The 21,326-nt window shown below is 41.9% G+C and overlaps 1 protein-coding gene and 2 long non-coding RNA genes across 8 annotated transcripts in view; 1 reads left to right on the top strand and 2 right to left on the bottom strand.

Moving 5' to 3' along the window:
* Positions 1–13,497, bottom strand: part of GRHL2 (grainyhead like transcription factor 2) — a 144,790-nt gene extending 131,293 nt beyond the window's left edge. Inside the window, exon 1 of one of the 4 annotated variants that reach the window (XM_015246054.3) lies at positions 13,148–13,497. In XM_015246054.3, the coding sequence (XP_015101540.1) occupies positions 13,148–13,167 (20 nt within the window). In that variant the 5' untranslated portion in view covers positions 13,168–13,497. Of the gene's footprint in view, positions 1–13,090 lie in introns of all 4 variants that reach the window. The other 3 variants (XM_031691211.2, XM_015246052.3, XM_031691210.2) reach the window with 3 other exon arrangements.
* LOC140689253 (uncharacterized) lies at positions 403–6,699 on the bottom strand. The gene is made up of 3 exons (XR_012064130.1): positions 6,579–6,699; positions 3,225–3,336; positions 403–2,779 (listed from the first exon to the last, which is right to left on the bottom strand). It is a non-coding gene; the product is annotated as an uncharacterized lncRNA (long non-coding RNA).
* LOC116285596 (uncharacterized) overlaps positions 13,353–21,326 on the top strand; it is a 77,622-nt gene continuing 69,648 nt past the window's right edge. Inside the window, exon 1 of one of the 3 annotated variants that reach the window (XR_012064129.1) lies at positions 13,353–13,488. This is a non-coding gene — a long non-coding RNA (uncharacterized lncRNA). Of the gene's footprint in view, positions 13,610–21,326 lie in introns of all 3 variants that reach the window. The other 2 variants (XR_004195278.2, XR_004195277.2) reach the window with 2 other exon arrangements.

The raw sequence follows: 21,326 nt of genomic DNA, 5'->3' as shown, positions 1-21,326 counted from the left end.
AGTAAAAAACAGGAAAAATATAAGTGTACAACAGGGAACTGGTTAAATTAACTGGTTAAATTAATTTGACTTCAAACTATGGGCCATTAAAAACATTTACTCCCATGAAAAGCTATCTATGTTCAATATTAATTTTAAAAATAAGTTACTAAACAGTATATAAATTACTATCTCATCTCTATAGACATAATATGTATGCACAGGCGTAGAAAAAAGTAAAAATCTAGATATCAAAGTGTTAGCACTATTAACATCCTTGAGCAGTATTGAGAGTAATTGCATTCTCTAATGTTTTTACAAGTAAGTGTGAATTAATTATCTTTTAAGGGCCTTTTAAATAATTTTAAAAATAAAGCTACAATGAAGGAAAAAATTTTAATGAGTTAAATCCATAAAGGTTGATCTCAAACTTTCCACCTTTGAAAGCAATGAAAGTACTCACACACATAAAAACAATACATTTGACGTCAAAAAATTTAAAGCTCTGAACATTTTTTAAATCACAAAATTAAATGATAACCAAAAGTTGAGGAAATTATAGCTAGAATTTTGACAAAAGGTGTGTAAAAAGCTCTCACGAATCAATAATAAAAATATCATCTGATTAAAAAAAAAAGAATGAAAAGTAAGAACAGACCACCGTTAACCCATATGGTACATTTGTGCAGAGTGAGAAGGCGTCCTTTTCCCTGGTCAGAGGCCTCAGCCCCAAGGTCCCCTCAGCCAGGGCACAGTAACGCAACCACATATAGAAGTCCAACGGGACGGAGTAACCGCTTAAGCTAAAGCAATCCCGAAAACAACCATATGTAATAACCAAGGCAAGAGCAAAATCTTTGGGTAAAAAAGAAATATAAATAATCAATCAACATTTGAGAAAATGTTTAACCTCACTAATAATCAGACGGCAAATTAAGACAAAAATATACTCTTTTTTGCCTTTCAAATTGACCCCAAAATTGTAATTCTCATATACTGGTGACAAGATGTGAGAAAGACACTCTCAAACACTGTTGGGAAAAAACATAAAGTTTTACAATCTTCCTAGAAATCATTTTCAAAGTATGTATTAAGAACCTAAAAATACTTATGTCTTTTGTTCTTGTACTTCCAGAAACATATGCTAAAGTAATAATCAGAGATACAAAGATTTATGTAAAAGTATTTATAGTAATGAAAAGGCAAAAAATACCTTACAAAACTGGAGATGGGAGATTTCATTTTTAAATGCTATGTAGAAGAATACTTAAGAGACTAGTAAAATGCAGTAATAGAGCATTAAGTGGAAAATGCAGAATGGCATGAATGATGTAAAAAGGGGAGGTCATAATTTTTATCTATAACCACTTCTTTTATAACCACATTCATATGCATGCACAGGTACAATACTGTAAGAAAATACATGAAGTGTTAGGGTCCTGGAATCGTGAGTGACTTTACTTCTATATACCTTTCTCTAGTTTCCAGTCTTTCCTCATTAGCCTATATTATTTTCATAATCAGAAAGAAAAGTCTTCCCAAGAAATGGTGCTTTAAAAAGAAAACATGCAAGTGCAAAACTGTATCATGAAATAGTTCAAATAAAAATCAGCCTACTCCCAAGCACTGAAAGCAGTGAGGTAGGTTATTCACAAATGTTTCAAAACTGTGATTTATAAAATAATCCATCAAATACTAAGTACAATAAAAATCTCCAAATCATAAAAACATTTTCCAATTCTTTCATAGTCCAGGAATATTTGGTACAACAAAATCTGGTTAGTCCTGAAAGCTCAGAATAGTGTGTTCAATTTGGTTCACCTGGCCAAGCGTGGGTTATGCTGCAATAGAAAAACTGCCAACTTTTAATTAAATGTGTCCTAGGTATTGACTGCATAGGTATTTCATTGTTTAGGAAGGATCAGAAAGCTAAAAAAAAAAAAGCATGTGGGTTTTTTAAATGAGGAAAAGAGAAGAGAACCAGCGGCCACCGCTAGGCAGTTCAACTGCAGGGTACAAGAAGTGATAAATGAACTGTGTCCCAAGATTTGTGGGCAAATTCAAAAAGCAAATTTGTGGTTTTGTGTATAATACAAGCCACACCTTTTAGGCTGTTTACTGAAATTGAACAGAAACACAGAATAAAAAGACAAACCATAGCCCTTCCTTATCTTCCTCCCACAAGCTCTATAAAGATGTGCGCCTTTATTTAGACTTCGAATGTCCAAAGAAGATAAAGATTTTTGAAAATGTAAGGTACAGTATTTGAGATCTGATGAATTTCTGCACAATGAGAAGAAAAGTATGGGGGAAGGGGAGCCAGGTGGTGGGAGAGAAGGGGACAATTCCAAATTTCACTTTTGAATCCACAACCAAAAAGTGTACCTGTGAGTTCCTGTTTCACAAACTCTGCATTGAGTCCCACAGCTGTTGCTTCGGTTTTGCTCACGTTAACAAAGTTCATTTCCATTTTTTTACCACCACCCCCTCAACACACACACACTTTTTTTCCCCTGACATATTTTTGGCAACTTAAGTGATTCTGTGAGGCCACTTTCTCCCTCAAGTCCACATCATGTACTTTTTGTTCCCTGCTGTGGATGCTCCTTGGATATGTTGATAAGTAAATAACTTCACGTTTGCGACAAAGCCTCCATTAGAGACGCTTGCAGGAAATCCAGTGATGCAATCTCCTCCAGCTTAACTAACAGACTCCGGCTCGCGTCTGGCACGATCTATGTACCAGCTTGTAGCAGCAGGTAGATGAATCACACGCTCGGCCCTCCAGGGAAATGCAAGTCTACGTTATGGAAAACATACATTATTGTTTAGAATAATAATAATAATAATAACTCAACCCTGCCTACAAGTACTTTTTGTTTTTAAAGGAAGTCATGTTCTGGGCTCTCCCTATTTCTCCAAAAGATTAAACACAGCAGGACCCACCACCAAGTCTCTCCCAAGAAGATGCTTGTGGAATCTGAGACGGTAGGCAAGGCAGCTCCGCCTACACAGAATGTTCTCCAAGGGAAACTGCGCAGGCACTTGCAGCATACTGGGTGGATGGAACAGGTTCTCTTCTTCTTAGTCAGTCACCCCCTCCCCACCCCATCCTCCCCAACTCCCGCCAGAAGCTTCAAGTTATACAAAGGTTGGAAACTCCCACACCTATTGTGCTATTTTGAAAAACAGTTGGACTTCCTAATTGGGCAAATCTAAAGAGACACAGTGGTTGTGTTACTGACCCAAATCTATACAGGTGAGTGCGGCATAGTGCAGAAGACACCCGTGGCATCCCAGCAGCGAAGCGCATGGCAGCATGCCTGGACCAGGAGGAGGGGAGCAGATAATTTCTACCTGGAACAAGCACACAGGCAGGCTTTTCCATTTTATTTAGGGTATGTGTGAGTTATTTTTAAATGTCTCCATGGCAGAGTAACTATTTTTATAAAAACTTTTAAATTTTTCTCCCTAATTACAAAAGCAGTACAAGCTCACTTTAGCAAACCAGAAAAACACAGAGGCACAAATAAGGGACAAAAGTGCCTACAATTTCTCCATGCAAAGAGCAAACCATCGTTAACCTATTGTGGCTTTATTCTTTTACTTTATTATTTATTTTCTGTGGCTGTAAACACTCCAACATCACACACATCATGAACATTTTTTCCTATCATAAGTATTTTTCCATAATATGATCTATAATGCTTGCCTAGTATCCCACCATCTCACTGAGCTGTGATTTACTAAACCAGTCCTCTATAACTGGGCACTTGGCACTTTCCTGATCTTTCCCTTTGAAAAATATTCCTACAGTTAACATCCTTGATTACTTCCTGAAGATAGAGCTCTAAAACTGGAATTCAGGTGTCAGAGGGTAGGCCCATTTCAATCAGTTTTGCCAAACTGCCTTCTGGAAAGTTTGTAATAACTTATAAATGCTCCTAGAAATGTATTTTACCCAAACTCAGTTTTGTTCATCTTGGTCAATTTGACAGGGAAACCTGGAGCCTCCCTGTTCTATAACCTGTATTTCTTGGATTATTAATGAATTAAATATTATTGCATATGTTTTTTAACCACTTATGTATAGCTTTTGTGAAGTGTCTACTCCTGTTTGTGGGCCATGTTTCTATTGAGGCATTTGTGCTTTTTTAAAATGTTTTCAAAACTGTGGAAGACAGACATATTTTTAAAAGTAGCCACCAAGATTCCAAGGCAGCTACAAAATTGTGGTCTGCACGCAGGAAGTATAAACGTGCTTAAAGGGGTTGTAACCTATCAAAAGCCCTCCAGGGGTATTTGAGAACCTTCCCGGGGCTACATACTGGCTTCAGAGAAAATGGACTTCAGAGACTTCTAAACCTTACAACATAGTAGGATGCCAGAGAAGGAGATTTTATTCCTGACCGAAATGAATAGTCATTTGTGTTCCCTGAAGTGAAAGAATATATTGCCTTATAACTAAGGTGGAACTGCAGGGGCTGTTCTTAGCCTTTTATCATTTAATACCTTTTCCGAACACTAATTAAACCACTGGTTTGGCAATACTGTTTGACAACGGATGTCCCTGAATTATGTTTTATTAAGAAGAAGGAAGTGGAGGAGAAGGAGAAGAAAAAAGAAGGAAAGGCGGGGAGGATAATGCAGGGAGGACAGAGAAAGGAGGAGGGGGAGCAGGGGGAGGAGGAGAATGGAGGGAAGGAGGAGAGGAAAGGGGACGAAGAGATGCTGATGGTTTCAGCTCACTAAATTTTATTCAAGATCCCATCCATTCCGATATTGCCCCACTGCCACTCCATGAGCCTGCATGGAGTAAACCACTTCCTGGGCTCTCTCTGGCAAGCAAGTGCTCAGAGTTCTTGCCAGTCCTTTTATCTGATTTTCTTGAACCTTTATGTACAAGCCCAGGGAGCCTGTGCAGACGTCCACTAGGTAAACCATTGCTTTTACTGCCTAGCTGCCCTTCTAGATTCTGTGTTGCCCTCCGAATTTCTCCCACTCACCTGACAATTTCTCCCACCCACCTGACGTTTGTTTCTTTGTCATCTTAAACTGCCTTTTATTTTGCTAAAATAAAATGATTGCAGGGGGGTTGGGGGTGGGAGTGGGCAGGGGAGCAGAAGCGGGTCCCACTGTGCCCTGTACCTTCCTATGTTGTTAACATCATCACTCTTTCTGTGAGCGGCCACCAGCCTAGATCCCTCTGGAGGGAGAAAATGAGACATAGAACGCTGGGGCAGATGATTATCCTCAGAGATCATTTAGTTCAATTTCATTTTACAGATGAAAAATAATGCAAGAAGAACCTTCTGATCTTATGTTAATTATCTCATTGGCAATACAGGAAAGAAGCAAAAGCTACCTTTGTTCCTTGCTTCTTTGAAAAGTTAGATCCAAGAAGTACAGAAAGCAGTTATTTTCTGAGGCTCACTGAACTGAGAACTAAAACCAATGATTTGGAGTGAATGTGGGAAGGAGAGTCTGTTCTAACTAAAGGAAAGGCTGTAGGAATCTTAACCAAGTATTTCATATAGTCATGCTCATATTTTAAGAAGCAAATAGGTAATGTCTCCCCTGTTCCCAATCTCTCTACCAAAAAAAGGCAGTATATTTTTTTAACTAATCAAAACCTAAGATTTTCAATTTGTACTTAGAATGCCAATATGCAATAGACAAGAAAGAATATAAAAGCACTTTTTTTCCTCAAACCACACCTTTAGCTCCAAATCCTACACGGTTACTCATAGACCGTATGTGATCCCTGAGGCTTGTCCTAGCTCTAGGGTCCAAGGCTTCAAGTTAAAATCAGAATCAATTCCCCAGGAGGAGAAATAGCTCGCATCGTCCTCCCCTGACTCCAGCCCTGCAGGCGGACACGGTGCTTCTCCTACTGAGATTTTGCTGGCAACTCAACAGTGGCAAAGCAAAGTTTCTTCCTGCTCCTTTTTTCTTCCTCTTTTCTCCATTCTTCTCCCCTTCACTTCAACCTTCCCCCCTTTTCTAAGACCTCGATCTAAATTCAGGAGCCTTAAAAAACAGAGACTCTGACCCTGGGGGGTGAGTTATACGTGTACAGCCAGGATTTGGACGAAAGGCAGGCGCGAAAATACAAAGAACCAACAAGCGAATCTTGCTTTCCTTTTCTGCTCTGGAGGGTGTCTGCATTCACACTTGTAAAGGAAGCATTTCCTTGGGAGTGAATGTGAAGCCAGATCCCTTTAAAAGTGCTCCCCTCAAAGTTCACTGCCTTGTTCATTACAAAGTAAAATAAGGCTCTTCATCGCCACAGGCAGCGATTGCCTTCCACTGAATGCCCATTCAAATGCACAGTCGATCTCCATAGCCCCGACATACTGTCAAAATGTACATTGAAACCCCCTGGAACGTACCAGCTTTTTTACCACTTTCCGTAGAACTCTATGGACTTGGTGGATATTTTATATAGCAAATCAAAATGTGCTGTTTTTAAAAATAGTATTACTTTAATCCTGCTACTCAACCAAAACACATCAATCTAAAACACTTACTTGTCTCCCCTATATAAATGGGGGTGGGAGATTTTTAAAGAGATACTTTCTTGATTCTATCCCACTTACCCCATTATAGTCCAGTCCTTTTTACCATACACCACTGAAAGACTTACAGCACAGAATGTTATTTTCTGGTGATGGATGCATGGATGGATGGATAAATAAAATGGAACCGAGGAACCAGGACTTCTCTAATGGATGGAAATATGCAGGGCAGGTGGAGGGTAGAGTGGATCTAAATTTGAGGCCTAAATTTGACCTGTGAAGCTGTCTGAGGGACTCCCAGGTATATGTTGTTGTTACTAAGCAACCCACTTGTCTTCCTGAGCCAAAACAGAAATTCCTGTTCAGCCTGTTGCTGCTCGCTAAGGAATTTTTCCTGGACAAGTCTGCCAAACCAATCACTATACGATTTCAGCTTGGACGTACTTCTTGATAATTGAGCAGCAATCCTTGAATACCTTTTGTAAAGGAAGAGAGTGTCACACCCCAAAGTGAATGCCCGGGATCATGAGTGATAACTCTAATTTAGGATGCGACTTGCCTTATGCCAAGAGGAACTTAACAGTAAACACTTTTCAAGGTGAGACAAGTTGACTTGAATTAGATGGGGTAGCATCTGCTATCATCATCTTAAGTCGGTCCAGGTCACAAGGGTGGGCTGCTGAGATTGTAAGGCTAAGAGAACACAGCACAGTTCACTGACTGAAAGAACACCTAGAATCAGATTCACATTTATCTCTCTGCAAAGAAGATGTGCATGAGTCAGTTCCCACCAAGTGAAGGGAAAAAAATCAGGAAAGTAGCATCAGGAGACAGGAAGGAAGGGGGGGGGGTGCATCAAACTAAGAAGGAAATAAGAGAGAGAAATACTATTTAATCAAATTGTTTATTTTTTAACCTGAAATGTATGTCTAGTTGTATCAAAGTCAAAGGAATTGAAGCATTCACTTTAAATTATCTACAGATTTCAAACAAATACTTCTTGGGGTTATTGGGTGTTGTTGCTTAAATGTTTCTATGTTTGACTTTCTTGGCTATACGTGTAAATTCTCCTTTTGACTTTGCAGAGTTTGGCAGAAATTGCTAGACACAGCTCTTCGTCACTGCTCCAGCACTACTGCTTTTAATCTTCCTTAAATCAGACGGCACTGGGTCCGTTTGGGTGGCCTAGTCTCTGCAGTCAGTTTAAAACAGGATCTAATCACAGACCAACAGATGGTCTAGTACCATCTTCTCAAGGTAATGCTTAAAGCTACCATCAGCCCTAGAAATGAAGCTGTGACCATCATCCCATTAAATATTTCACCAAGGACCAACATCATATCGGACAGATCAGCACTCTTTATCTTTGACTTTGTGCTACAACATAGAATCTAAATTCAGTGAAATAACTGTGCCCAGAAAAATGAATACTAATTTTATGATCTATTGTGAAACTCTAGAGGGACAAGGCTGGCCTTCTAACTCCAACCCAGCTCCCTAGTGAGTGGAATCCGGCTGAAAATCTGAGCTTGACCTTTTAGCTCTGGACCTGACAGAAGCCCACGTGGGTGACATCACTCCAAATCAGGTGTTTAGCAGCTCTGGAAATATATGGCCTGTTAAAAGGACCTCATTCTTCTAGAAGGGGCAAAACAATAAAAGGAAATGATACTGGGAGAAGGTCTAAGAATTCTTGAACCCAAGTTAAAATAATATCCAAAGCTGCTCATCCAGAGGCCGCATAACGAACGTAGAATAAAGCCCACAGGTTTCATTTCACTTACACGCTGGATATACACCTGGGAAGCTCCATATAAATTGAATTTATTATGTGACGTACTCACTTAAAGCGTTATTTCACTAACTAACCCGGTGCAGATGCCCGACCCCTCTCCAGAGAGAATCTTGATCCCACAGCTCTAGGGTGGAGCCCAGGGATTTGTAGTTTTACCAAGTGCCTCAGGTGACATTTTTGTAATCAGATGAGTTTGCTTTGCAGCAATTTAACGAATTCCTATGAAGATTCCTAAGTATATACATAATTATCTTCAACTTTTAATTTAATCAACATAGACTTTCATAGTCTTGTCTTCTTTTTCAGTAGGTTAAATTTGCCTATAAATTAGTTTACTTCATTGATGATGAAAAACTAAGCAAAGCACACTGTTTGCAGTGTCTCACTTTCATAAAACAGCGGACTGGTCTGTTTTCTGATGAATACAAGTTTGTAGAAATTGAATGAGGGCCAGAGAAAGGAAGAGCAAGCCTTATTTTGCTGGAGACTAATCTAAAGATAGCCATGGAGGGTGGCAAGTTAAATTCAGAGGCTCAGAGAGGTGGGAGTGTCAGAGCAAACACCATGGGTACTTGCTCCCTCTCCTTCAGTTCTAATTCTCAAGGGTCATCGATTATGTGTGCATTTTTTTTCGCCTCTAAATTAAGAAGCGTGCAAGATTTAATCCATTGTTGGGAAGAGAACACTAGACCCTAGCCATTTAAACTGGTGATACTCGGGGAAGGACAAGACCGACACTATTAGCTGATTCTTTATTTACTCACCTCTTGATACCAAGACGATTTATAAGTATAATGTCTGTTTTTGAGTGTACAAATGTCTGGACTATTGTGTAGAGAATTGACTATGTTAGTTTACTTAAAGGGATCACTATTTCTCTATCTCTCTGATTCATCCACACTGGGCTCCTTTCTGACTTTGGAATATGCTAAGCACTCTTCCCAAGGAGCAGGGCCTTTGCACCTGCTCTTCCATCTGCCTGTAACATTCTTATCCCAAGAATCCCAAGTACCAAGTCTTGATCTCTCACTGCAGGTTTCTGTTCAAATGTCGTCTCATCAAAGAGGCCATCCCTGACCATCTTACATAAACTAACTCCCCATTATTCTCAACTCTTTTAGCCTGCTTTGCTTTCCTTTGTAGCGTTCATCATCATCTAACTTGTTATGTATTTACTTTATTATCCACTCTGTTTCCTGATACTACAACAGTAGCACCACAATGGCAGGGAGTTTGTTCTGTTTGCTAATAAATCTCAACACTAGGATCGATGCCCAGTAAGAGGAGCATTCAAGACATATTTGTTGAATAAATGAGTGAATTTTTTTAGTGGTTTAAGGAAGATATGATCAACTCAGTATTTGTGATCTTACTTTATTTCGCCAAATGGAAACATATACATTTATAAAACTAAAGTTGAAAGCTTAATGAAAATGTTTCATCCCATTACTTGAAAGGCTATCCACAAGACAGACCTGTAACTTTGGGTATTTCCTGTTTCCTTTCTAGAATAATGGCTGGACTCCTTTAGATAAAACACACAGAATGACTAAAGGTTATTGTCCTTAGGCAAAAGTGGGGTGGGTAGGGAGAAGGGGGCTTGATATAATGCTTGTTGATGTCTCATCTTCCACTAGACTGTAAGCCCCTTGAGGACGTAGCCCATCTTCTACATCTTTTTATTCTCCTATAATATCTGTCTGAATGTGTTGCAAATAGTAGGTAATCCGAAAACACATATATGTAATGGAAAACACCTGTGGGTTTCAAATAAATCATATATACATATATTCTGAATATTTTGGCAGTAAAATAAGAGTTTCTAAATCCATCATTGTGCTGCTAGAATACACATGCTTGTTGACAAAGATCATAAATCTTCATAAAATGTTAGAAAGGGGGAGTAGAAAAATTTTAATTATGTATAAAGACAAACTGTCCTAAAAACACTTTGTGTTAAAGAGTGATAGCATCGACACTGCAGAACATAAAAAGATCATTTCAATATGAAAAGTTCATAGCCATAAAAAAGATGATGCTACTTTAGTCCAGACTTGCTAACTGGAATTATCTTCGTATGCTATCCAAAAGCTCACCTATACTTTGATGGGTTTATACAATTAAAAAAAAAATCCTGTGTGTATGCTTTTAGGTTAGCTCCAGAAAATACAGACAGACCTCCTACGGGGATTTACCATGAACCTGATAAAGCTCAAGCTTCTGGACCCAGTGTGCTCTGGCAGGAAGCCCCAAAAATGGGCTCACGTGTTCTTTTTCATAGAGCCCTCACCCTCCCTCCACCTAACACACGCACAACTGCATAAGCTTCAGCTCATAATACCCGGACCCACCCTTCCCAGTCCTCCATTAGAATATTAACACTAAGAACACTAGGCTAGAATTTGCAAAACGATTCAAAAATCATTTATTAATTTCAAGCGTTTCTCAAGAGTCTCAGCAAAGAGAAGCAAATTGATTCCAATGGTCTCTTTGGGTATTGTTAGTATTACTTTTCCCAGGATACAAAATGAAGTCTTGGGAAGAATGACTAGATAAAAATTACTTTCACTAAATGTAAGTCTACGTAACCCCAGACAGTTATTACCCATAAAACTCAGGCAATGCATTGCATTGAAACTAGACTGCTAGTGTTCAGAACTTACTTTCCTTAAATGTATTTTTAATTGAAGTACAAACCACATTCAATATTATATCAGTTTCAAGTGTACAACATAGTGATTTGATGTATACACATTATGAAATGGTCTGCACAATAAATCTAGTTAGCATCTGCCACCAAAATTAATACAATATTACTGACTATATTACAACGAATTTTCAATACTAAATAGTCTTTCTTGATACTAAGTATAGCTGGTTAAAATAAAAACCGATCCGTTCTCATTCTGAATTCATTTGACTCCTGTTGTATTACAAAACTAGTGGTGCAACCAAACGCTAATTGTGTTATTTCATTAAAGGATTACAGTAAGTCATATCCAATATTCACTAGATTTGCAACCATTTTTGACACGAAGATAAAAACAAATCAAAAACAAAAAAAGGCTACTATCCCGACTGCTGGTTACTGAAAATTTCAAATTCGAGTAGAGAGTTCTTAAAAGCTACAGAAAGCATCTGGGACGGGAGTGGAGTAGACTCACACTCACAAGACTCACAATCACACTTCCCCAGCCCTACCCCTGCTCCCGCCCTCTTCCCGTGTTTCTAACACTAGTTCCTGCCCTCTCGAGTGCAACTCGCAGTTAACTTGCGTTAGTGGGTGCAGTGGTACTAAGAACTGGTAGAATTTTTTTTCAAGTGTGACAGCCTGTGCTGTTAGCTACGCCTACCCTACCCGCCGCTTTACTTTGAGGACGGTCCCCTCTGCCCCTGGACAGGTCCGCAGGGCCTTCCCGCTGCCCCCTCAGGCCCCCTCCGTTGGGACGGGTCCCGGGCCACTTCCCCAGGAGAAGCGCCGGCGGCGCTCGGCCTCCAGGCGCCCCGCCCGTGCCCCGCGGAGACGCCCGGAGGCAGGTCTCCTTGGGGTGGCCACACCGCCAGGGTAAAGCCGCCCGGGAAAGCGCAGAGGTGGCCCCTGCGCACTTCCAACAGGACACAGCCCGCTCCCAGCCCAGGACGTGCCCGACAGGAGGGGGAAGGGAGTGTCGCCGCCGAATCCCAGGAAAGGCCGCGGGACCCACCTCCGGCTCCCCCTCGCTCCCGCCCTCGGCCCCACCTCCCCCGCCGGCACAAAGCCCGCCCGGAGGCGGGGGTCAGGCCTGCCGGGAGGCCCCCCGGACGAGGCTGGACCCAGGCCCGGCGCCCCGCGGCTCCGGCCGCGCTGGCCACCGAGCCCCGGAGAGTCTGGAGTTTCCGTCCCGGATGGGGCGGACGCGTCCCCCGGCTGGCCCTTCGAGGCGCGGGAAGCCGGGCCCCCGCCTTTCCCGGCGAGAGTCCCCCCTCCCACACACCCCGGGGAGGCCTGGCGCACCCGCGCCGTCCCGCTGGCCACGCCCGAGGTGGCGGCCTCCAACGCCGGGCGCCTGGGCCAGCAGGGCCGCGGAGGCCGTCCGGTCGGGGGTGACTCGTTAAGTTGCAGGCGCCCCTTCGCGTCCCACCAAGGCGCAAACTCGGGCCTCCAACCAACCCCCCAACTTCCGAAAGGCCCTGTCCTCTCGCACCTGCTTAGGGCGGCCACACAATGCGCGGGCAGGCGGGAGGGGGCTTGGGGGCGGAGAGACCGGGGACAGGCTTGCGTGGGGCCGGCGGCGGCCCCCGAGACCCCGGCGCCTCGCCTCGCGTCGGGGGCGCACACGCGGCCACGCACACGCACACCCTCCGGCCCAAGTGCGGGAAGATGGCCGTTTCTGCTTCAGGATAAAGGCTCTTTGTTGCGCTCACACAAAAGCCGCCAAGACCCGCTTATCCAGCAGGCCCTCTGGACAAATCGAAGGAAGTCAGCTGAATTTCCAAATGGTCCTAGGAGCCTGAAGCGGTGGGAGCAAATAACGAGAGGGGGAATAACAGGCCCCCCGCCCTCATCTACCAAAACCTCTGTGAATAGCCAAGAATTCGTCCTGGGAGGCCGGGGCTGAGATCATTCGTAAGGGAGGAAGGAAGAAGACCTACTTTTACTATCAAGGCCCACGGGGGTATTAAACATTAACATTCTTGCAGGGTTTCTCCCCTTAACCAGGGGAGAAACATAATCTGGAAAAGTCTGGATACACCAAAAAGAGAAAGAAAAAAAAAATACCAACAATAGCAACTTAAAAAAAAAAAAAACATAACAAACCAGTTGCCATCAGCCCAAAGTGGTAGTAGCAGCAGCCGGCGCGTGTGATCCACTTACTTGTCCGACTCTTGTGACATGTTTGATCCAATGAACTCGCTCCCCTTTTCCTGGAGCCTCAGCCTCTGGTGAAACTGGACTTTCAAGTCTGTGCAGGTGAAGGTGTGTGAGAGCGCCCGAGATGGCAGAACAAGAGCTACAGGTAATTCTGCTTTTCCGTCCCCCCTCACCACTCTCGCTCGCTCGCCCGCTCGCGCCCTCACCTAGCCGGAAAGGTGGGATAAGGGGGGGGCCCCTCACATGGGGCCCGAGCTCGGAGGCGGCCGGGCGGCGCGGAGTCCTCCCGGATCGTGGCAATGGGCAGCCACAGAGCAGAAAGTGGCGGACTTGGGCGGCCACAGGTAACTTTCTCGCAAGGAGCTGAATTCTTTCACTAAAGGGTACAAGCCCGAGGGACGAGCTGCGCGGTGATTGGCTGCAGGGCTCCCTCAGGTGAGCTGCCATTGGCAGAGGCGCGCTCAGGTAAGGCCCTTCTCCAAGTGCAGGTAACTCACTCCGAAGTTTACCTGAGTGGAGCGGCCGCACGTCTGCAGCCCTGCGGCAGCCTGTGGGAGCTGAGGGTCAGTGCTTCGAGCAGACTGCATGCTACATTTCCTTTCTTCCCGGAGGCCGGCTCGAGGCCGGGGGTTGGGAGTTGGGGGGCCTGGAGGGACAGAAGTTAACCAGGAAAAAAAGCAACACGTCTAACCACTAGGGATTGTGGGTCGAACGGAAGGACTAGGGAAAACTGAACTCGGGTATCCCAAGCCAACCGGAATCAAATCGCAGCACATGCACAAGGCTTTTAATACCCACATTAGGAAGACAGCTTGACGGTGTCAGAAGAGTAGGGACTGAAGTTTTACGTTGTGCTCAGAGAGAGGGAAAACACAGAGATCGCCGAATCTATTATATAATTGCATTTTTAACATCCTTATCCACAACAAATACTTTTCACATCCAGATGTGTAAAAGAGCTGGTAGATTGCTACTTTTACAAATAAGTCAGCATCCTTTTCGTGAGCTGGGCGGATGGGGAGTGCTGTGGTTTTGATGGAGTGAAGAAATTTAGTTGAACAGACACTAAAATGGCTCAGGTGTACCTCTTCCATCCCAGTTCTGCAGCCTGGGATTCCAGAGGCTGGAATCCTCAAACCACTGAATCCCTCCCATAAACCTCTTGTCATTTGACGTTTCCAGACAGGCATCAACATTTACACTGTAATTCAATAGAAGCAGCGACTACAAAGGTGCTTTATCCTTCCAGCTTAATATGGTTGCTACGGAAACAATTCAGGATGAAACTGACTTTTTTTGTAGTTTAATTTCTCCTGGATGGGAACAACACAAATTGCAAACGTATAATTTATAACTACTTCTCCCAACCAGTATTTGTGGAAGTTCTGACAGGAATCTAGCCCATGAATGTGAATTGTAGAAACAAGGAGGGCATGGAAAGTTTATTATAATTTATTTCAAGTTAATACTACATTGACAGAAATCATACAACTCCTATTTTAATCTGTATGGATCAGATAGTTCTTGAAAATTACATTATGAGACAAAGTTTGGCTAGTTCATGTGCTATTCTTAACAAGTGAATTTCAATTTTTTTTCACTTTTTTAAAGACAACATAAACACACACACTTTTTAAAAAATTTTTTTTTTATTTTGGGGAGAGGTCATTAGGTCTATTTATTTATTTATTTATTTACTATTAGGTTGTTTTTTTTTTAATGGACATACTTGGGATTGAACTCAGGACCTTGTGCATGCTAAGCATGTGCTTTACCACTTAAGCTATAGCCTCCCCTCTACACAGTTACTTTTAAAGCTCATACAATACTATATAAGATAATGCAGTACCCACCTCTTCTGCCTTCTTAACCTCATGTCTAGAGGCTACGACATTCCACTTTTAGCTGTCTATTCTGCCATTTACCTTCCTATTTCTAAATAATTTACACCACTGTCTCTTGATTTATCAGTTTAGATGTTGTGCTTTAACCACCTGTTGCCTTAGGTAAAGATTTAACTCATTCAAACTCCCTCCAGTTTCATCTTCCACCATTTTGCAACGTAACTCTTTCACAGGTTAGAAGTAGCCAGTAGTCAGTGTCTGTGCAAATATAGTCAAAACAGAGCCAAACAGTGTACTGTGGTAGCTTTCTTACTTATAAAAATCTTTTTTATCTGTTTACTTAGTTTGTGATGTTTCTGACCTGGTGTTTTTTCTATAACATATCTATTAAATGACTATCACATTTATCTTCCAAATGATCAAACAGTCAATTCCATTTTCTCCCCTCTGGAAACATCCGTCCAAAAAGTCCACTGCCCTTCCTTTCCAATGGAGATGACCTCCTCTCTGCACCTGCTACTCAGTTGCCATCCTGAGACCATCCTTCATCTCGAGAATATGAACCTCGTTTCTGTCCTGTGCCTTCTTTCTTGATTTGCTGCTTCATTTTCCATGGCATATGTTCCAGTAATAGCCCAAGAATGAATATAGAATGTAAAACTCAAAATGTCTTCATTCAACTCTAACTTTCTTTTCAACTCTTACTTTTAAAAAGAGCTTGACCAAGTTTAGAATTCTAAGTTGAAATTTTTTCATTCATAAGTTCATAAAAATTGCTCTTTTATCTTCTAGCATCCAGCGTTGCTGCTGAGAATTCTAATGCCATCCTGATCCCCATTCTTTTGTGACCTGGAATCTTTCTTTTGGAAACATAGAATAATCTCTTAAAAAAAAAAAAAAAAGAAGAATCTCTTTATCTCTAATATTCTGAGATTTAATCATGTTGGAGGCTTTCTTCAAATGCTTGCAAACTTTTGACTCTCCGTTCATACTTAAGAATGAGCTCATAAAACCCCACTGAAAACTACATATCGGGGTGGGAGGGAGTGGGCTTGCTCATTGGCTGGCTTGCTGTGTGGTGATCAGGTTAAAAGTTCATCTTTCCTTAGGAGATTCCCCCAAAGGTCAGAAACTAGAGGTCTACCAGGCTCTTCAGCTTCTCAAGAGAAAAATCTACAACCTCTTGCCTGAGGGAACATTCACCTGCCTGCCAGTATTCTGGAGGCAGTTCAAGAGAAGGGGTCCAGAGAAGTCACTGCTTAGTATGCAGAATTTTTCATTCTTTTCTTTCCTGTAGGTGCCTTACTCCTGACCTCTTTTGTGCCTGCTGCACAAGCCTCTCTCTTGTTTCTCCTGCTGGAGTGGTAATTACTTGGCTGCGGGAAGTGGGACAGAGGACCCAAGGATCTAACAATTCTAGATACCCACATTTGCTCAGCTCCAGGCCTCTCTCCTCTCCCTCACTTCTGGAATCCTGAGCCTTTCATCAGCATCTCTCTCTGATGATCTCTGGCATTTCAATGACACAGGCCAGTCCGGGGTTTTAAGAATAATCTCTTGGGCTGTTTCTGTACTGACCCCTAGGACAACGTTAGAGTGTAGCTTCTGTTGTTCTATTAAACTTGTTTCCACACTTTCATCCGTCCCATCTTCCAGCATTATGTCGAAATATATCTTTTGCCAATGATCTCTCCTGCATCTTTGTCCCTGTGGATTTATCCTTTTATGTTCCTTTACTGTACTTTTCAGGAGACAATGAAGATAAACAAATTTGGGTCAATCTGCCATCTTTAATCTGAAGCCATTTCCAAAATTATACAAAATCTTTTACCAAACTATCCCAAATTTGTTTGTGCAAACAAAACCACAATTTATGGGCAAACATTTCCTTTTTTTTTTTTTTTTTTTTTGATCAGTGGTGGCCAAGAATCCTTTCTTCCTTTCCAATACCTAACAACTCAGCTTTGATTGCATCCCTTAGTATCCCCTGATTGGCTACCTACTTCTAAATTGATTGGTTGAATTGTGAAGGAGAAGACCCTCATGGATCATTTTATATTGCAACCAGGAAATTACCTCCATTACCCCATTGCTTTGATTCTTTTGGCAAAGAGTTGTAAATGAATATGAAAACTCTGCCACACCCATCATGAGAATGTACTCTCTCTCCAAACGTCTTTCTCCATAAACACTTAAGTGCAGCATTGGTTCCCAAAGTGTGGTCCCTAAGTAGACCATCAACATCAGGTCACCTGGGAACTTGTGGGAACGCAAATTCATCAACTCACCCCTGGCCTCAAGAAACTCAAAAAAGTAGACAGCAGTCTGTGTTTCTGACAAGCCCTCCAGGTGTTTCTGATGCACATTTGAGTTTGAAACACACGAGTACAGCCTTCTGACTGTTGGAGGAAGTAGCACATCCTTAGCCATTGAAAGCCGTCATGTTAAATTGTACTGTACGTGGAGTTTTCCAACAACTTTCAACAACCATGGGATAAGTAATGGATTTTACCTGTCTGAATTATTTCATTCCCAACCTTGTGATTGCTTTTATAATGATTGACCACTGTCCTCCATTGGAGCAGTTAGTGTTTAAAAAAAAAAAAGCCTGTGATCTGCTACAGTATTCATCATAGATACAGGAGTTTCAGCACAGTTTAGAGTTTGATGGTTATTTTAGGTGGCAGCAACAAAGTAAAATGTCATATAAAAAGCTAGTGATAAGAGGGTACTATTTTTAGACTGAATTATTTCATTTATGAGATTAAAGTTTCAGTTCAATTCCCAGAAAAGAAAAATAGTATTGTTTATTTCTATTATCATTTTAGTGGTGGTCTTTAGCATCTATTACGATGGCCAATCCCATTTTCTTTAAGTAAAACTTGAGGGTTTGATGCTGAATTGTCAGTTTATTATGGTAAGGCTTTTATAATGAGACTGGGGGAGAAGAATGCCACTTTTGTGGCATCCGGGCAGAAATATCAAGTTTTATAGGGCTACAGATCTATCAGGTGAGTCTCCCTGCTGCTTGTTCACCCACTATATGTTATACACAAGGCCACTAAAGCAGGTCTGTCATCGAATCTACTGTGGAGCCAATGGTAGGTAACACCTCCTCAGTTGTTTTGCGCCATAAAAACACTAAGTGGTTTGACTCAGCTGTTATCCCCAAGAAGAAACCTTGGGAAGAATGAAATGTACCTGGATGCCTGAATTTGAAATCAACATAGAGACATGTAACTTAACCAACTAAGCATTAAATGGCACGTCTCTTCCAGTTTGGGGCTGCTTCTGTTTTTCATAGTTGCATGCATATGTGTATTTGCGTTGATACTTAGTGTTTTCCTGAAAGTTCTGGAACCAGCAATGTAGAATTCAGCTAGTAGCCTGAGGTTTGCATGTCTCCTTCAGGGTAGTGAAAGTTTCTGTTTCTTGGGCTAGCCATTGGCAACTCTTCAACAGAAAGCATGGTCCTGTTAAAACATAGTGCACTGAATACATATCTTTATCTCCACTTCTTCCTGAAGTCCCATTGATGGAAGAATAAGAGAGGAGATGAGAAGGTTAAAGATGACAATAAAGTTTGGAAAGCGGGGGAAAAAAAGTGGAAAGTGACTAAAGGAGTAGGAACTGATTCTGTCGAGCTGAGAAGGATGAGCCTGTAGGCTCTGAGGGCGGAGTCTGCTTAGCCTAGAGAACCTCATAAAGGCACAGAAAATCGAGTTTCCAATTTATCATTGAGGGTGGGAGTGAGTGGTAGGGCTGAAACCAGAGAGAATGAGTCAAAATCTTGCTTCAGAGCCATCAGACCCCGTAGCTCCCCACACCCACCCAGCATAACCAAGCTCCTATCTGTATTATTTTGCTAGGGCTGCTGTAACAAATTACCACAGATTGTGTGGATTAAACAACAGAAGTGTATTTTCTCACAGTTCTGGAGGCTAAAAGTCCAAGATCAAGGTTTCGGCGGGGTTGGTTTCATTCTGAGGCCTCTCTGCTTGGCTTACAGGTGGCAGTCACTGGCTATTCCCTCACATAGCCTTTCCACAGTAAGCATGCACATCTATGTCCTAATCTTCTCTTCTTAAAGGGGCACTAGTGATATTGGGTTAGGGCCCACCCATATGACCTCATGTTGTCTTAATTGCCTCTTTAAAAGCCCTGTCTCCAAATACAGTCCCATTCTGAAGTAAAGCATGCCTGAGAGATATTGTGGGTTCAGTTCCAGATCGCCTCAATAAAGCTAGTATTGCAATAAAGTGAGTCATACAAATTTTTTGGTTTCCCAGCACATATAAAAGCTATGTTTACACTACACTATAGCCTATTAAGTGTGCAACAGCATTGTGCCTGAAAAAACAATGTGCATACCCTAATTAAAAAATACTTTATTGCTAAAATATGCTAACTATCATCTGAGCCTTCATCAAGCAGTAATCCTTTTGCTGGCAGAGAGTCTTGCCTGAATGTTGATGGCTGCTAACTGATCAGGGTAGTGGTTCTTAAAGGCTGGGATGGCTGTGACAATTTCTTAAAATAAAACAACAATGAAGTTTGCCACGTCAGTTGACTCTTCCGTTCATGAACAATTTCTGTGTAGCATGCAATGCTGTGTGATAGCATTTCACAGTAGAACTTCTTCAGAATTGGAGCCAATCTCTCAAACCCTGACACTGCTTTATCAACTAAGTGTATGTCGTGTTCTATATCCTTTATTGTCATTTAAACAGTCTTCACAGCATCTTCACCAGGAGCAGATTCCACCTCAAGAAAACCACTTTCTTTGCCCATCCTTAAGAAGCAACTCCGCATTCATGACAATTTTATCATGAGATGAGATCGCAGCAATTCAGTCATATCACCAGGCTCCACTTCTAATTCTAGTTCCCTCGCTATATCTGCAGTTACTTCCTCCACTGAAATCTTAATCCCTTCCAAAACATCCATAAGGACTGGAGTCAACTTCTTCAGAACTCCTGTTAATGTTGATATTTTGACCTCTTCCCATGAATCACGAATGTTCTTAATGGTGTCTAGAATGATGAATCCTTTCCTGAAGGTTTATCATTTAGTTTGCCCAGATCCATCGGATGAATCACTATCTGTGGCAGCTACAGCCTTATGAAATCTCTTTCTTACATAGTAAGACTTGAAAGTTGAAATAACTTCTTGATCCCTGGGATGTTGTGTTAGCAGGTATGAAAATAGCATTCATCTCATTGTCCATCTCCATCAGAGCTCTTGGGTGACCAGGTAAACTGTCAATGAGCATCAATATTTTGAAAGGAATCTTTTTTTCTGAGCAGTAGGTCTCAACAGTGGATTTAAAACATTCAGTAAACCATGTTTTAAACACAAGTGCTGTCATCCAGGCTTTGTTGTTCCATTTATAGAGCACAGGCAGAGTAGATTTAGTGTAATTCTTAAGGGCCTTAGGATTTTTCGAATGGTAATACATTGGCTTCAACTTCAAATCACCAGCTGCATCAGCCCCTAACAAGAGAGTCAGCCTGTCCTTTGAAGCTTTGAAGTCAGGCATTGGCTTCTCCTCTCTAGTTACAAAAGTTCTAGATGGTATCTTCTTCCAATATAAGACCTTTTTGTCTACATTGAAAATCTGATGTTTAGTGCAGCCACCTTCGTTCATGATCTGAGCCCAATCTTCTTCTGGATGACTTATTCCAGTTTGTGCATCAGCAGTTGCCGCTTCACCCTGCACGTGTATGTTATGGAGACGGCTTCTTTCCTTAAACCTCATGAACCAACTCTGCTAGCTTCAAATTTTCCTTCTGCAGCTTCCTCACCTCCCTCAGCCTTCATAGAACTGAAGAAAGTTAGGACCTTGCTCTGGATTAAGCTTTGTTTTAAGAGAATGTTGTGGCTGGTTTGATCTTTTATCCAGACCACTAAAATGTTCTCCGTATCAGCAATAAGTTTGTTTCACTTTCTTATCATTTATGTGTTCACTGGAGTCACACTGTTTCATTTCCTTCAAGAACTTTTTCTTTGCATTAACAGCTTGGCTAACTCGTTGGCATAAGAGGCCTAGCTTTTGGCCCTACTCGGCTTTCTACATGCCTTCCTCACTGAGCTTAAATGTTTTTAGCTTTTGATTCAGAGTGAGAGAAGTGTGAGTCTTCCTTTCACTTGAACACTTAGAGGCCGTTACAGGGCTATTAACTGCCTTAATAATAATATTGTTGTGTCTCAGGGGATAGCAGGGAGAGGGGCGGGCTGAGGAGAGGGGGAGAGATGAGGGCACGGCCAGTCGGTGGAATAGTCAGAATGCACACAACATTTATCAATTTAGTTTGCTGTCATACGTGGGCACAGTTCAT

This window comes from Vicugna pacos, chromosome 25, assembly GCF_048564905.1.
Source record: "Vicugna pacos chromosome 25, VicPac4, whole genome shotgun sequence".
Classification (NCBI taxonomy): Eukaryota; Metazoa; Chordata; class Mammalia; order Artiodactyla; family Camelidae; genus Vicugna; species Vicugna pacos.
Note: the sequence above shows the minus strand (reverse complement) of the source record. Positions and strands in the feature narration are given on the sequence as shown.